The sequence below is a fragment of the Drosophila erecta genome, unplaced genomic scaffold (assembly GCF_003286155.1).
Source record: "Drosophila erecta strain 14021-0224.00,06,07 unplaced genomic scaffold, DereRS2 tig00000021-arrow-pilon, whole genome shotgun sequence".
NCBI classification, from domain to species: Eukaryota; Metazoa; Arthropoda; class Insecta; order Diptera; family Drosophilidae; genus Drosophila; species Drosophila erecta.
The window spans coordinates 17,563,586-17,580,419 of record NW_020825198.1 but is presented as its reverse complement, the minus strand read 5'-3'; the positions used below and the strand labels follow the sequence as shown (position 1 = coordinate 17,580,419).

General features: G+C 41.5%; 2 protein-coding genes across 2 annotated transcripts in view; both read right to left on the bottom strand.

The window, feature by feature from the left end:
- The window catches only part of LOC6544526 (adenylate cyclase type 6), a 38,447-nt gene extending 24,680 nt beyond the window's left edge, over window positions 1-13,767 (bottom strand). The window contains exons 1-4 of the mRNA XM_001973016.3: window positions 13,534-13,767; window positions 9,777-9,971; window positions 1,040-1,254; window positions 287-592 (exon numbers count right to left, since the gene is read on the bottom strand). Coding sequence (XP_001973052.2) covers window positions 287-592; window positions 1,040-1,231 — 498 coding nt within the window. The 5' untranslated portion in view covers window positions 1,232-1,254; window positions 9,777-9,971; window positions 13,534-13,767. The remainder of the gene's footprint in view (window positions 1-286; window positions 593-1,039; window positions 1,255-9,776; window positions 9,972-13,533) is intronic.
- Window positions 13,768-14,908: 1,141 nt separating this feature from the next.
- On the bottom strand, window positions 14,909-16,129 carry LOC6544524. The gene is made up of 2 exons (XM_001973014.3): window positions 16,009-16,129; window positions 14,909-15,643 (listed from the first exon to the last, which is right to left on the bottom strand). Exons 1-2 carry the CDS (start codon window positions 16,009-16,011, stop codon window positions 15,008-15,010), a joined length of 639 nt encoding a protein of 212 aa, XP_001973050.1. The 5' UTR covers window positions 16,012-16,129; the 3' UTR covers window positions 14,909-15,007.
- Window positions 16,130-16,834: the final 705 nt, after the last annotated feature.

Below are 16,834 nucleotides of genomic sequence, written 5' to 3'. Positions count from 1 at the left end.
GCAATCGGTTGCTAAAGCCAGATTGTTTGACTTTAAATGAATTTCCCAGGGCGACCGGATCGTCCCTTCTCAATGCCCATTAGCAAAGTGAACCCTCCATGAAATTGTATTCAAATGTAGCCCGGTCCAGCTTATTTGCGGCACAATCGAATTAAATATTTATGTGCCACAACAGGTGGAAGGAACATCGCATCCCAGATGGAGAACGATGGCGGTGTTGCCTGCCAGCGACGTTCTGTCCATTAGGCGGGCAAATTAATTGATTCCAGAATCCCCTCGAACTCACCGCAATCAAACTGCTGCTAACCACGGCCTTGCCTCCCTTGGCACTCGTATTGAAATGTTCGATCACCTCCCAGTTGGACTTCTTGGGCGTCGACGGCTGGGTCTGGGTCTGCGGCGAGCCCGCTCCGGAGGAGGCTCCTCCGCCGGCGCCCCTTCCCTCCTGGCCGGGCACGTGCAGCTCCATGGACGCCTGGTGGCTGCCACTTCCTCCCACTCCGCTGCCTCCTCCTCCTCCTCCTCCTCCTCCTCCGCTGCCCGCCTGACGCAACGAGGCCGAGCGGCTGAAGAACTTTCTGTGCTTGCTCTCCTGCGAGGAAATATGTAAAATGGTCAGTACACCGATGTAAAGAGAATTTAATGTCGAAAGTGGCCTTGAAAAAGAACAGCCACAATTTTCAGTCAGCAAAAATGTACCAATAAAAAGAGGGCTTAAAGAAAGAAAATTCTTTTCAATTTGGCTAAAGCAAAGAAGTGTAAATTATTATCTTTGCCATTAATACTTGAATCAACATAACAAGTTTTATAATCAAACCCAAATACAGGGAATGCTTTTAAATCTTGCATTTTAAACAATGAAATCTGGCTTGCAAAATGACAACCTTGTAAATTATAATTAAATCAGATGAATTCATATTCCTAAAAGAGTATACTTATTGCCAAAGTGCACTGGATAAGTTCCGGCCTAAGTTGCCCGTTCCCCAGAGAACTTTTACGCAATGATTTTGTGAGTGAGTGTTGAGCTCAATTAACTAACCTCCTTGCTGCTGGCCAGGCTCGAAGTGCCAGATCCTCCAGGACCTCCGGCTGCTCCTCCATGTCGCATTCCCCGGAGGGAGAGGCGCTTGGACCACTCGCGCTTCTGGCTCTCCGACGACAGCGAGCGAAAGATGTGGGTGGCACCACCGCCCACTGCGCCCACTCCGCCGGAACCAGCAGAACCACTCATCCGGGTACTTCGATGCTCTTGCGCTGAAAGGAAAGGAGTGGGGAAACCAAATTGATTTTCATTTTACATGCTAAAGGAGGCAGTGCGCTAATTTCTAAACAAATTGCCAATTTTTGCGCTCGACAGCGACAGAAAATGGCATTAAAACAATAAATTCGATTTTGCACAGGCGAAAGCAGGGAAGGCAAACCCAAAACAAAGCAACTCAAACAGAGACAGCCGCCCCCGCAAAAAAGCATCGCCAACTGACGCCGCCAATAAATATATCGTATCTACTTTTCGGATTCCCCCAGCGCCCACTTTCCTCAAAATGCTCGAGTATACGAATATATATATATGGGTTTATAAGGCCTTTTTTGGTTTTGGTTTTTGTTTTGGGTGCCGGCCCACTTAAGTCCTACGAAATGCTCGCCAGACACGCGAGGTCCTATCAAAACAGAAGTCGCGAAAGAGACGGAGCGACTCGCACAGAAAGAGACGGGTAGACCTCCAACGAGTATAACTTCAGATTGTTTGTTAAATTTTCGAAAGAGAGAAGAAATTTATCTGCGATCAAGCCAAGTTTTAATACCCTTTCAAAGTCGTAAAGTCGGGGAGATAATCTCAGAAATACTGCAGATGAGCTGCGAGAATGAAGGCAGAGATTATCTTACATTTATGGGGTGCTAAAAACACAGATAGCAGTAAAATACTAGAGATCTATCACTATAAGAACAATCTCCAATTTTAAAGCTTATTATGAGCAAGTTAGGCACCCAAGCGCTCTAAATAGTCAATCTGCCCGATATCATTAGCATTCCAAGCCAAACTGTGCCACAGACAACAGCAAAACAAAAGCGGGGTGAAAACCCGGGCGGAAAAGCGGAAATAAAAGGAAAGCGAGCAGTTGGGTGGGAAAACTTCCATTGTGGAAAGTCTTAAAGCCAGGCACAGGTCGTTCCCCGGGTTCTTGGCTCTTCATCGTCTCGTCTTCATCAGCGCCGCATTTCGCATTTCGCCTTTCGCCTTTTGTCGGCTTTTGTTTTTCGCCAGAGGCGGCGTTGAAAACTTGGCCAGTGCCAGGCAGAGGGGGCGTGGCACTGGGGCCGAAAAACAGGGGCGGAGGAGGGGAGGGCCGGGCACAAGTGCCTGGCCAGCGGCATAAATATGTCAAAAACACAGCGCTCCGCGTGCTGTAAACAAATTGTTTTGCTGTTGCCAAAAAATATATGAAATATTTCAGCAAAAAACGCAGTGGAAAGGGAATATTAAAAAAAATATGCCAAAGAGTTCCCGCAAAAGTACGAACCTATCGAGTAACACAACAAGCAATAGTCGAAATTCACTTAGGAAATTCTTAGGAAATTCTTATGACTAAGTTCGCGCAATTTTCCATTCAGAAATCTCTGCTTTTCTTTGGTTTAATATTTTTGCCACCCGCCAAGTGAAAATATTCGAATGAGAAAACCCCGGAGATCATCTCATAAACTGTATGTAATATTTCTTAGTTCTGCTTCGAATAACATTCGCATTTTTCCAATTTGTGCCATTCAACACGTAATTAACTCATTCCAGATCTATAACAAATAATATTAAAATGAAAACTAGAAAAATTCAGTTTCAAATTCCAGTTTTGTGCACGATATATGGCAGATAGAACGATCTGCGAAGCGAACTCCAATTAGAGAAGTTATGCAAATAGTGAAACTAAAGAGACAACTTCTGAAAGTTTGGCCAACTTTCACTCGTATGCAAAATAGGCAATGGAAATCTCAGCCTCGAAGTCAGGAAAAGCGATGGGGAAATCCCCGGAGACGTTAGCCTGCCAATTGAAAAGTCTCCTTGGTGAAAGCTCATAAATGTCGCCATCGTCTGTCATTCGACACTTATGGCTGCCTTCAGGAATCATTCATCAAATGGCTTAAGTCTTAAGCTATTTTGCATTTTCCTACGTGCCACTTGGACTTTTCCGAATCGAAGGAGACGTTGACAGAGAGCAGCACACAATCCGATTTAATTGGCTTGAACTCTTCGCTCTTTTGGGGGAATAGGCCCACAGCTGGGAGCGCAATCAATCAAAATTAATAATTTCGGGATGCTAATCAGCCGATTAATCACAGGCACTCACAGAAATGGTCTGCCATCCACCACATTTTGCAAATCATCCACAATCACTGTTCGCATTGAAATATATCTTATATCTACTTATCTATGAAAGACTTTTAAAATTAGACATTCAAAAGCAGAAACAAAACTCGTTAAAACTTATTCTATGCAAATATTGGAGTAACTCTCATTTTAGCTCCCTACTCTGATACCTTGTCTGCATTTCTAATACAACATGAGCTCCGAAAACTCGCACTAAATCAGTGTAATCGCCCCCAGATCCTCTCCTCCTGAAATATTTGCACAGCTCGCCAGGTAAATGGCATGCAAACAGTTGCGACATGCAGGATATAATGGCATATCGCCTCGGTTGTATTCGATTCAATTCGATTCAATCGATGCCGCAGACCGATGGCAATTCATTATCTTAATGGCGCTAATGGTCTGGCAAATATTGTGCCAGCAACAAAAACACACCATAAACTTTTGTGTCAGCTTCGAGCCAAAGAAAAATTAATAAAAACAAAACACATTTGATTAGCGCAGCAAAAACGCTACATGTGTAAATGGGGGAAATAGAAGTACTGTAGAACTCGCTTGGGAAAAGCTGTCCTGACTGTGGAATACCTGGTAAATACCATTTGACTGTATTGATCGACTTCTTAATACTTCAATCTAGAAACCTGAAACAATTTGCCAAAAGATATATGGTTTCTTTTAGAAATTAACGAGTGCTGGCATTATTTATTAGCACGGAATAAGGAATAGTACAAGTCAACAAATATTCTATAAAGAACATGGATATGCATGTTTACTACCACAAAAACTTTTGCTGATATATGAAAAAAGGCCCTAGATTCCCGAAAATACTGGATATATCAGCGGAGCAAAAAGAGATAGAGGGAATGTGTGTGTGAGCTTTGTTTGCCATCTCTTTTACGCCTCCTCATGCATATTCATTCATTAACCGGGCAACCGAACAGCTGCTGGCATTTGGCACCACCCCCTGGCCCGCCCACCCTTTTAGACACCCCCAGCAGCAGTTGCCCCACCCACTCCCCAATTAACCACCCGTATTTCGGCCTGTAGGTAAGTTCGCTCTAAATATAGTTAGTGGAGCCAGCACTCACGCACTAACACACGTGCAGCCAACACTTACCCACTTACTCAAAAACACAGGGCACGAGGCACTGAGAGAAAAGCTGCTTAGAAATCAATGTGACAAATATGAGATTAAACTCATAAAGAACGAGAAATTAATTTTAAATTGATTCGATCGATGTTTTATTGAACAAATTTATTTAAGCCTTTTCTTTTGCATTAAATACTACAAAATTTTTCAATTTATTATAAGTCCTTAGCTTTTCCTTCTTGCTATTAAAGAAAGAAGGATAGAAAATTTATAAATAATTCAAAACTTACTGCTGAACTGAATATTTAGGTGCTCCCCTTTTGGTCAACTGTATTTGCAGTTTTATTGTATATGCAACTAGCCTTTTTTGTGCAGTGTAGTGTATATATTTTTAGACACCGATAGATGTTTATGCTGCCATGTGCTGCCTGCTGCTTGTTGTTGTTCCCGATTTTTTGGTTATGCTGCTTTTTTGTTTACGCATCGTCATCTTTGGGCGTTTTGTATAATGTTTGCATTTCATTTAACGCGCTGAGGTGTTTTCGGCAGGAAATTTGCATTGCCAAACGAATTCATTAGCCGGGTCAAAAGGTGGGAGCCATGTACATAGGAATTCCAATGCGTGTACTATCGGAGATGAAAAGCCAAATTTTAAACTTCCTAATGAAGCAATGTCCTAACTTGAATCACACTTTTTATAGTACACATTCGTCATGGGTCTGTACATCAAAATAGGTATTTAGATTATATTAGGTAACTATGAAATAAGGTACGTAATCAGTCCGCTTGCATTCGTAAATTTTACTTCAAAGCTAATACGTTTCCACTTTGAATGTTTTACTTGGGTTTTATATGGCAAATACCAACATGTTTTGCTTCGTGGGCACTATTGTTCTATATTTTTCTAAATTGATGAAATTTCGTTTCATCTGAAAATACTCAACCAAGCATTTATTTAGACTTATTCAAAAATTCTGGCCAAGGTCTATCATCCTATCAATTAAAATATTTTGTGTGGAGCTACCGAATAGAAAGGGAATTTTTCATATCATCAAAAACTTCAATGTGTGCGCTTGAAAGAGATGGTCTAAATAACATTCATAATTAATGCAGCTAGTGCTGAAGCCACAGGAACGAGCATAAATTTGTTTGGCTTATAAATTCGTTAAAACAAACCCCAAGCCAAAAACCGAAAGCCAAAAACCAAAGCTGAAGCCGAGGGAAAACCAAACGCCGGACAGAACCCACATATTTGTTGAATGAGTTGTGGCCAGAATATGCAAGAAATATTGAGGGCAATAAAACCGGTCAAGAGCATCGTAATAAAACTCGAACAAGAAGGCATTGGACGAGGCCCAAAAGAGCGGCAGGGAGGAAAATCGGAAAATGGGAAAGTTCACTGCCAATAGCCAGCAGCTGGCTAAGCGGAAAATGATTTCCAGCAGCTAAATGGGTAACAAGATGGCAAAATGACTTACTAATTTGTGACATGATCCAAGTTAACCAAACCGAGCGAATGAATGCGACATCCTACCTGAGCCCAGGTGCTATCTCCCTTCCACATCCGCCCTCTCGCTTCCTCCGCCGTTTTGTCTCAGTTTATAGCTTTAGTCCTTTCATTGTTGATGATGTGCATTGAGCAGTGAAGAGAAGCGTCAATAAAGAGGGCAGTGCTCAACCAGGAGTTACCCCGTAGTCAGTAGTCCAAGATTTTCATACTCAGAAAAAGACATTCACTTTAGTTTTTACTGTTAAAGTAATTGATACTTTCTATATTCCCATTTGTAAAATTCATCATTTTAAATTTAAATGCTTTATTTACATTATAGGCATTGCATCTTTTAGATTTGGAGATTCTGTAGTTCTTCCTTCTTTAAGCTTCTAGAGATTTACAAAAGATGTTTGCCAAGAAACTAAATGGATTAGTGTAAGCCCTGCTGATTTTTAAAACAATTGGTAACTGCGTAACTGAGCCGTTGCCAAACCGCAAAATAGAACCAATATACTGGAGGCACCACTCCCACATTTTCCTGATCACTGGGTACATCGGCAACAAAGCAAAACAGTTTCCCTGGCCCGATTTCCCATCGTTCCTAGACGTTTTCTGTTTTGCCGTGTTTTGTTCGTCCGCTTTTCTTTCGCCCCGCCCTCCGCCTACCGTTTGCTTTGTTTATTTTAAGTCCATTATCCGTTATCCTTTATGCGTTGCGCCCAGAGCCATGTGCTCGTGTGGCCCAGAGCTCTCAGTTCCTGGCCAACTCTTGGCCCGGTGACTTTAGCCCTCTGCCATGCGGATGAGGCCCTAGTCACCAGTCACCCCCTTTGCATACTAACGGCGGTTCCAGCAAAGGACCCCCATGTCCTGTCCCGCCGGCTTATTGTTGAAATTTCATTAAAGATATGCAGCCAGCCAGCAGGTTATGGCCTTTCTGGTCATCCGGCGTACGGAACATTCCGAGGACCTCCGTGTCCTCCGTGTCCTCCGAGTCACTGGGCAATGTCAAGTGGGCAAGTGGCCATTTGGCAGGCCGCCAGGACCCGGAAACCTTCGCCTTCGACTGAAGGACTCGCCGGCACATTAAATGGAAAGGTGTCTATGAAAACTGCCTATTCGATTATTGACAATTAGGCAAATGATGGCCACATTTGCCAAAACAATTTATGGCTTTGAAATATATTCATTCATTGTTCATTTTGTGGTCCGTATTCTCCCTATTTGCCAATTTCCTGAGAAATAAACTATTTATTGAAGATGTTATTTACGCAGATAATTGAATGATTTTTTGATTACTACCTTTTCCACAATATACTCGTAACATCCTCATGCAAGTGATTATTATTTATTAAATAAGACTTCAAGTGACTGACTTTCACGCTTTCGAATAATTGATTCTATGAGCTTATGGAATTTCTCGACGAATTCATTTTCGGCATTCTCATTCCAGTTCGCTAAACTTCCACACACACACTAAGTGCACTAGGTTTTGAGTAGAATCGAAAAATTTGCGAATCGGATTCCATTCGATTGCATTTCGATGCTCTCGAATGGTGCATAAATCACGAAGTTTATGATTGTTTATATGGCCGACATAAGAGCACATTCTGGCGTATCTGACTGCATTAGTGTGTTTATATCGAAAATATTGTGTGCATTTTCATGGACAATTGCTGAGTAAACAAAAAATCGTGTTCGTTTCGATGCTCTCTTTCAATTTGTTTAATTTGGCAACCGGAGAAGCCGCAGCGAAACAATTTTTATGGAGTCAGCTGGCGAGTTTGAACCCGGAAAGGGGAAAATCTATCTAATAATCTATGGGAATTCGACAAACCAAAATGCCTAGTCATGACCAAACAAGTAATTGAGTTGAACTTGAATTTTTTATTTTAGTAACTCAGTTGACCCTGAAGTCTGTATTTTTTATTCTGTATCTCAGCAATGAAATGTGGCAAGTTCAAGGACTCTCACAGCTTTCATCTCATGTGCCACAGAATGGCCTGTGAATTAAAGCAGAAAGCAGATGGTCCACACTCTCGGATTAGAAAAAAGAAAAAAAAGCAGAACATATTGAACTGAGAGCTCAGACCCCATGGATGGGGATCGGAGATTGGGGATTCTGGATTCTGGATTCGGTTATTTTGGGACTTCGCCTTGAAGTTACCATCGAATTCGTGCGTGGACTGCAAACAAAGGAGGATTTTCCTCGTACTAATCAGGCACATTTCGAGAGTAAGGGAGTGCAATGGTCCAAGGGTCGTAGGTCAGTTGGGAGGGGCGAGAAAAACAACTCCATGAATAAATTAACACGCTCAGCAGCTGATTGGATTTGGCCTTTAAAAGATTCAGATATATGCCAGACGAATATGCAATGACTAATTAGAAATGGCCACGCGACTACATTTGCAGAAATGTAATAAATTTATCAAGATACTCACAAGGCAGGAAATACTCAGCATGGGTTACACGAACAGTGTGCAAGATTCACAAATATCCAATATCAAATTTCACAAGTGAAACAAATAATAATATGTTTCTGCAATCAGTTTTCAGATTTGGAACCTCGTTACAAACTCAAATTGTCTATGATTGAATCTTGTTATAAACTCAATTTGAAATACGAAAAATTGTATCAAAAATAAGAAATATTTTAATTGAAATATTTCTAATAGCTATTAATAATATTTTAGAAAACCCCAAGGACCCAGGAAATCCGTCGACCGTCTAGGAAATGTGCTCAAAGCTTTGTTATAATGCCATTCAGGCTAATTAGTAATATGTTCACACAAATTGGGCATAGATTAGAGGGAATTACATTCGATATGGAACTAAGTGCCAGACCGGATGCTAGAGAAAATAATTGAAATGCTACCTACAATATTTAAGCACTTTCGCAACTTTCTCAGCCCCTTTTAAGGGCTCGCTGAAGAAGGAATTTTAATTTGCGTTGAGCCATCGATTTCCTAAAACGTTTTCACATCACACCCACTTCGATTATAAATTCTTTGTAATCCACAAAGTTTTCTCTGCTGTGCCCGATAACTGAGACACCCGAGGAAAAACTTCTGAGCCCATCCTTGCCGCACAGGACATTTAGTTGCTCAAAGTTTTAGCAGAATTGGCCCACCTGCCGGCCAAAAAGCATATCTAAAGTCAGATGAGCCAGCATAAATCCTGGCTAAGACCAAGACGAGCCTACGAGATAAGAGATCTAATAGTACACGGGCCACAGGAAGTCGGGCGGTCACCGGAAGTGCGGAACTTCACCTCTGATGGGGAATAAACTTTGTGTTTAACTAATTGCTGCCTCACACCGACACACACGACCAGCTGGAAAGCACATGCAATTTTCATCTCTGACACTAAACCGCACTACCTGTCTGTGGTTGGGGGCAAATTTAGTATCTCATTACGCATACTTAATAATTTACAAAAGTATTCATATTACGCATACGCCTCGTGCAGCGGAAATGGAAATAAACCAATGGCAACGTTGCACTACGAACCGCACGAGGTGAAAGGCTACAGCTGAATAATGGAACCTACTAAAATTAACCAAACCAGAAGTTAAGTTGGGTGAAAGCTTCGGCGGTTTAGTGTCCTGCAGGTTGGGGAAAAGCCATCTCTCTGCTTCTGAACATGGCGTGTGTGTGACGTTCAACATAATTAAATAATTAAGCGCTTAGAGTAGCAGACGGCTTATGAATGAACTAAATCACAAAAGAGCAGGCGAATCGCAAAGACACCACCGGCCCACCGGTCGGCTACTTAATGTTTTGGTTTTATTAAGAGGAGCAAATCAGAATTTATTTCCTGCAATTTCGCATACATACCTTACAGGACGAAAAGTTTTCCTTCGACTTTTCCTTGCTCCGCCTGCTGATAATAACGCTGATGTTGATTAGGCTGATGATAATTTATTTGAATATTTCGTATGCATTAAAGAACAACATCTGAAGATTTTTCACATTTTCTTTTTGTTTGTTTGGTTTTCTTTATTTCGCCTTGTTTCGCTGCCAACTTCTGAACTTGAAAATGTGCGCATTTTTTAACGTCGGAATGGATGCATTCCAAATGAAATGCCCGTTTAAGGCAAAAATATTTGAAATAATTATTGTGAATTTAATTTGCTCTTTCCCTCCCTTTCAACTGCACGCGACTTTTCCTTTTATTTATTTTTCGCAACGGAAAAAGGGTCTTGGCAAAACAAACTGTGTAAAAACTTTCTGCTTTTTCCACACATGCGTGGGAAAAAAGGAATTCAATTTTAACTGATTTTTTAAAGGCTTCTACTGATTGTCCTTCGTCTGATATTGTGCAATTGTTGACAGTTCGCTTTTTATGTATTTGTTGCGCCAAAAAAGGTCTTTAAAGTGTGTAATCAGATACCACATACCGAAAATGGTAAGAATCTTAAATTGGGAACATGACTAATTAACCGTTCTGTGCTGTGATAACTTGCACTGAAAATTTTATGAAAAATAAATGGCAACACAAAATCGTTCATCTTATGAACATTTTATCAAGGGGAATTCATCTTGCTCCAATTTAATTCGTCTTAGAACTCTTCGGTTTTCTGAAATAATCTGCATGGAATTGTTTCCAGGAACAGATAAAATATGCATTTAACTTCGACACACGACAAACAATCGCTTGTGCATACGAAAAATATGTGTATCCAGGTCAAAAACATGTGATATGCCTTGCAAACTATAAGTGAATGCAGTTATTGCGATCAACAAATATGTATCTAACACCCAAGAGCAATTAGTATTGATACCGCTCAGAATTCGACTCATTCCTTACGCATTTGCAGGAGAGACCAATAAAAGTGCTGAAGTAATTGGAGAAGCCGAACTCCAAATTGCCGCGAATCGAGCAAAACAATCAAAATAATTTGTTTACTTTATTACTTTGACCCAGTGCCTCAGAACTGTATGAATTTGACGGAAAAGGGTGTTGAATCGTGTTGAGACTGACACCAAATGGCTGGCAATTTGCATACGAAATAGCAAATTGGCAAAACAAAAATTGTAGGTGGGAATTGTAGGTGAGCCAACTGCCATAGGTGAACTTACATAAGGAGGCGAGTGTACAAATAACAAATCCCAGCAAAGCGGAATGATTGAGAGGCAACAGGACACGCCATTCAGTCGTCAATAGGACATGCCCCGATATCAATCCCCCAGTCCACTGACTACCCATCAACTAAATCCCAATCAGTCAGTCGGCGAAAATCAAAGCGCAAATCAGCGCCGAGCTAAAGCCAAATTAGAAAACAGGACGAGCGGAAAAAAGTGGAAAAACAACGAGAAGTATATGGCTTTGCCCTATCAAACCTAAAACACCCTTCTAAGCTTTTTGGTTATTTGTAAACATTATAAAGTATCTTTCAAGAGCTGAAGTCAGGTTTCATAGAGCTAGTTTGCAGATAAAAACCGGAGAATATTTAATGATTAGCTTTCACTTGAACTAAGCGCGTTGTCTATCAACTTTTTATCACTATTCATGCAGCCTTAAATATACTTGGGTTTCCTCAGCACAGTTTTACTGCTCCAATGGCGATAGAAATACCCTTCTGTGTGGGTACGAAAAATAGAAATCAGTCATGGACAAATGAAGCGTCAAATTAGAAAATAATGAAAACAGAAATAAACAGCAAATCTATACAAAGTATATGAAAACACATACAATGCGGCAAATCACAACAAAAACAGAGATACTTGAGCCGGAAGCGTGCTCGCTGGCTGGCGGCACAACAATGAATCAAGGATCCCAGGACTCAAGGATGCAGCCCGTGAAGACAGCCAAGCGGCAAAGATAAACCCGCATTGAAATCGCCAAATGAATGGGAATGGCGGTGGGGGGAGTGCGATTGAAACGGGGTGGTGGGGTTACGCTGTGTTTGTGGTGGGCGGTGGGTGGTGGGTGGCGGGTTCAATGTTGCCATTGTTATTACTGCTGTAATACGCTTTGCGAGGAGATTACAATTTCTGATTACTTTGTTATTAATAAACGCAAAAAGCGTGCCAAACACACGGCCACATTCACATGGAGAACACATGATCGACACTGGATGCTATAATCGAATTTCACTACACATGGGGCTTACTGTAGTATGGAGTTGTAATGCAGTACAGCCCACTCAAATTTGCTGGGTTCAGCAGCTATACAAACTAAATAAATACATTGAAAATGATATGATATCCGTTCTGTAACTTGAAGATATACATTTCTTGGACTAAGCCTAATGGAATTTGAAATTGACGCATGCTACTGCGAGGTTTATGCTTAAAACGGCTTCCATTAAAACGGCATAATCCAGAAAAAGTTACCCCCATAAACTACCTTTCCAATCTATGGAAAAGCGTTGACAATGACATTTAGCGCCCAGCCACCCACAGCGCCACCCACACTTTTGCCACCCTAACCGCCTGTCTGCGTCGCGTTTATTTATCATTTTTTGCTTTGTTAGGCAAAACTGTTTATTAATAAACTTTTCTCTGCTGAGGCCCACAGAGCCGAACAATAAATACCAAACAACAGCAGAAACAAGAGAGGCGCTTTCGCAGGAAAAGCAAGGGAAAATGCATTTTGTGCGAAAGACAATTCAATGAAGCTAAGCCAACTAGCTGTAGTATCAGGTAACCGATCGGATGGAATTAATGGAATGACAATTGAATATTACATTGCTAAATTCCCAACTGGCATTCCCAACTTCGCACAAAGACGGCTTTAACTCTTTACACAGCAAATTTGCTGCCAAATTAATTGCATTTTAATTGCGAAAGGGAGAGTAACGTAAAGAGTTTTGTGAGTAAATTAAGTGTGTAAAATTTGTTTTCTTTCCTCTGCATTCACAAGGCATTCGGTTTGCAGCTATTTCGGTAATTAAATTTACTTTGCAATTTTAATGCGGCCCTAATTAATATTAAATTTCGATTTATTCGAGTTGTTGCGGCTCCTCAAGTTCGTCTTTATTCGCAGTGGGTACTTCGTTTATGGTAATTTTTGATTTAAATGGGCAAATGATTTGTGACGTTACATTTTTGGAGCACAAGTTGAATTTTCCATTTTGTGTATCTTAAGAAAACAAACAAACAAAAAGCAAACTAGCGTGCATTTTTTATTATTGCGTAACTTAAATAGCTTTTGTTGTTTCTGTTACATTACATTCCACATCAATGGCGCTCATTTTTTAAATTTATGTTAAATTTTTTAAAACCAATGCACACTTATGTGTTTTGCACTTTTAGTTTAAAGATAGCATACAATTTAAGTACGCAGTTTTGATTTTATGCTATTGTATGCGTTTTTAATCAGTTCGTTGACTTCTTATTTTGGAAAGTCCTCACATAAAATTTAAGAGTTGCATTTAAAAAATTTAACACAAATGTTATTTACGCTTCGCATACCATAAAAGAACTACGTTTGCATTTAAGTATGGATCATTTTGAAAAGTTTAAAGACCACTTTCAATCTATAGCACTCTTGTTTTCGGTTTCATTTGGAACTTGTCTCAAAAAGACAGTAGTACAAGTATCTGGAGATGTTTTATCCATTATCACACTTGCTGCACCGTTCCCTCACCTTTCACACACTTTCACTTTCGGCTTCACTGACCGATTTTCACATATCGGTTGGCGGAGAGAAGGTGGACTCCTCTATGGGGCATTATCTTGTATCTATGGCCCTTCAAACGCTTTTCACTGTTGCTCGGCCGAATATTTTTATCTCGCTCGCTCGCACTGTCTTCAGCCGGGCCGCATTTTCCGGTTTTTCCGATTCCGTTCCGTTCGCATTCGGCAACAACAAACCCGCAACTAAGTTGAATTTTCCTCGGCGGTCGGCTTATATACGATTTTCCCAGTCGTCGCTTCGTCGAATGTTGAATAGCCAAAGCTTCGGCAGGCTTTTCCCGCATTTTCCGCAAGCTTTTCCCGCCTTCAACACTCAACGAAACTTGGGAGATTCTTTCAACCAGATACTGTTTACAGGTGTTTGTTTTGGGCCCGATTTATTGAGGTTTATGACTACCAAAAAAATACGAAAAATGGAAGGCATGAAAACAAAACTTCGGTAGAGTGCAATGCACTTAAAGCTCTTCGGCTTGGATTTATTATTTGTTTTTGATATCTCAAGGGAAACAGCGAATGCGCAAGGAATCCACAAAATTTCAGACACTTGTTGATTCCCAATTTTATTCCAACTGCGCGTAAAAGTAGGCAAGCAATTTTTCTGTTTCCCCGCACTGAATTATTCATAAGTAAATTCGACAACGGCCAACCGCCAGAAACATAAAAATCCCATATATATTTAGGAACAGCACAAACAGCCCGCCAAACAAGAATAACATTTAAAACTTTTCAAATATTTATACGGCCAATTGGAAATTTGTTGAATTATTGAACTGGCTACAACTTGTCAGCGGAAAAGGGGCGCGCGGGTTTGCCAAGTTACAGGAAAACTTTCCTCAAGATTGGTTAATGAAAATGTATGCCAAGCGGCAACACGTAAAGAAAACAATAAAACCCTGGCACACTCGGCCGCAAATCAATTGAGAGTGGGAGCTTCGGGGGGCGGGAGGCCCAAAGGACTCCGCCGCAAGGACCTCGCAGGACTGCGACAGTATCTCACGGTGAAGAGTTTCTGGCGACGTTCCGTGCGCATTGTGAAAACATTTTTCTAATTTCCTGTCATCTATATAAATGAACTGTTCACGGCAGCAATCGGGTAGCTGCGAGGTATGAGTAGGGTTAGATGGGCATATTGGTTACGAGGGATGACGCAATACGCTGAAGTTAATACGACAATAGACATTAGACAAAAGTTAATACGAATTTTAGAATATCTCGAAATATATTATATCTTTCGAATAAGTTTACACTTCAGTGTGATATACTAAGTACTTTATAGTCGCATCCCCACTTGAGCCATTTTGCAATATCGCGTGAAGCCAGCAGAGTCGGAAAAGTATTTGTCTATGTATTTTGTAAAATTAAACAACAATTGTCGCACAGAACAGAAACAGAAATTCGTAGTGGAATGAAGTGAATGTTAGGGACTAGAAACGGAGTCGCTTCACGGAGCGATAGTGGTAGCCATCCTCCAGGAGGGCCGACGAGTCCTCCTCGCCATTGGGCAGCTCCTCCACGACGGCATTGCCGTCCAAGGGCGGCAGATACTCCTTCACGGGCAGCAGATCCGGAACCACTGCGGGAGTTCGATAGTGGTATCCATCGTCCAGGAGCACTGCGGACTCGACCTCCTTTTCGGGCTCCTCCTCCACGGCTTTCACTTCCACCTCTTCTTGCGGTTCGGTGATTATCTCCACTTCTTGCGGCTGTTCGGTGGTGATGATAACTGCCTCGGTGGTTGGCTCCGCTGTGGTGGTTTCTTCTGGAATTATTTGCTCGGTTGTGGTGGGCACCTCCTGCACCTCCTCCTGCTCCACCACAGGTGGCAAGTACTCGTTGTTCAGCGGCAGCGGAGGCAGGTAATCGCGGGGCGGGTGCAGGACATGGTTCAGGGTGGCGGCATGCTGCTCCACTGGCGGCAGGTAATCGCGACTGGGCAGCGGTGGCAGCTGCACTGGAGGCAGGTACTCCAGCGGCAGGTGGCTGACATCCCGGCGAGTCAGCGAACGACAGCTGGCCAGGCTCACGACGGCAAACAGCAGGCAAATCACCTTGACTCCTTGCTGGAAATTAAGAAAAGGCCACATGAACATTATCAACTAATACACTTTCCATTCTACATTAAATTCAATAAAAGCCTTTTCAGTTCTTTATACAATTTTACACAATAACATCTGCTAAAATATTGTGTAAAAATTGTTCCTATCTTTTATACATTAGATGCAGAATTTGTTTAAAATTTAATTCAATTTTGTATGATACGTAATAAGTGAATAAAATTTTAATGTTTAAGTTCACAAAGGAAGAGTTCTTAATTTGCAGACCAACTGTGTTTCCAGATGTGTATTTTCAATTTCTCCAACTTGTTCAAAAGTTTTGTTAGCATTCACGGGTTTTTATTAAATGTCACTTCTGCACTGGCACTTACCATCTTTCTTGTAACTTGAAGATTGCTTCACTTGCTCTGCGATCTGGATTTGACCTGCTCAATCGACTGGAGCTGCTGTTGGGTTTTGCTGCTGCTGTTGAAATAGTTTTAACTATTTATACAAAAAATTAACGGGCCGGCCAAGAGAAGTTCGATGGTCAATCGAACGCATTCGAGCCGCATTAACACATATTTGACGAAACGACGTTGGCCAAGTTAAGACGTCTTCAGACGTGTTCGAAGCTCCAGCCGGATGTTCGACGTCTTGGGCCCTGACAATGGTCATTGATCGTTAAAGATCTGAAGATTGGCGTTCGGAGATTATTATTATTATGTGTTTGCCCATTTGCCGTGCACTATTTGATTGCCAGAGAATCTGTCAATATTATCGTTAGAGATTACCCCAGCCCATTCCAAGCCTCATTCCCTTCCGCCATTCGACAAATATGATTTTTTCTATATTTATACATTCCTTAATGTGCTTGGGGGAGGGCCTTCGAAGCGTGGTTTCAATGTCGCCCTCGTAAAGGGCCAATGTCAAGTGTTTCGGGCCATTGTAACAATTACACCAACTGCAGGTCGACAATGACGGTGCTGAACAAATAGCTGAATATACCTCTTAGACCAGAATTGTGTCGGGGAAGTCACGCAGATCACAGCGGATCGATGTAATTTGTTGCTGCATCATCCGACAGCAATTAACCGACTTATCGCACTTGACCGGGGCTGCAAGATGGAAGTGGGTTCAAAACACCGAGGGCTCTTCAACCTTTTAAGCCAGCTTGAGATGAAATTGGAAACGAAACTCCCATTTGAAATCGAAAAC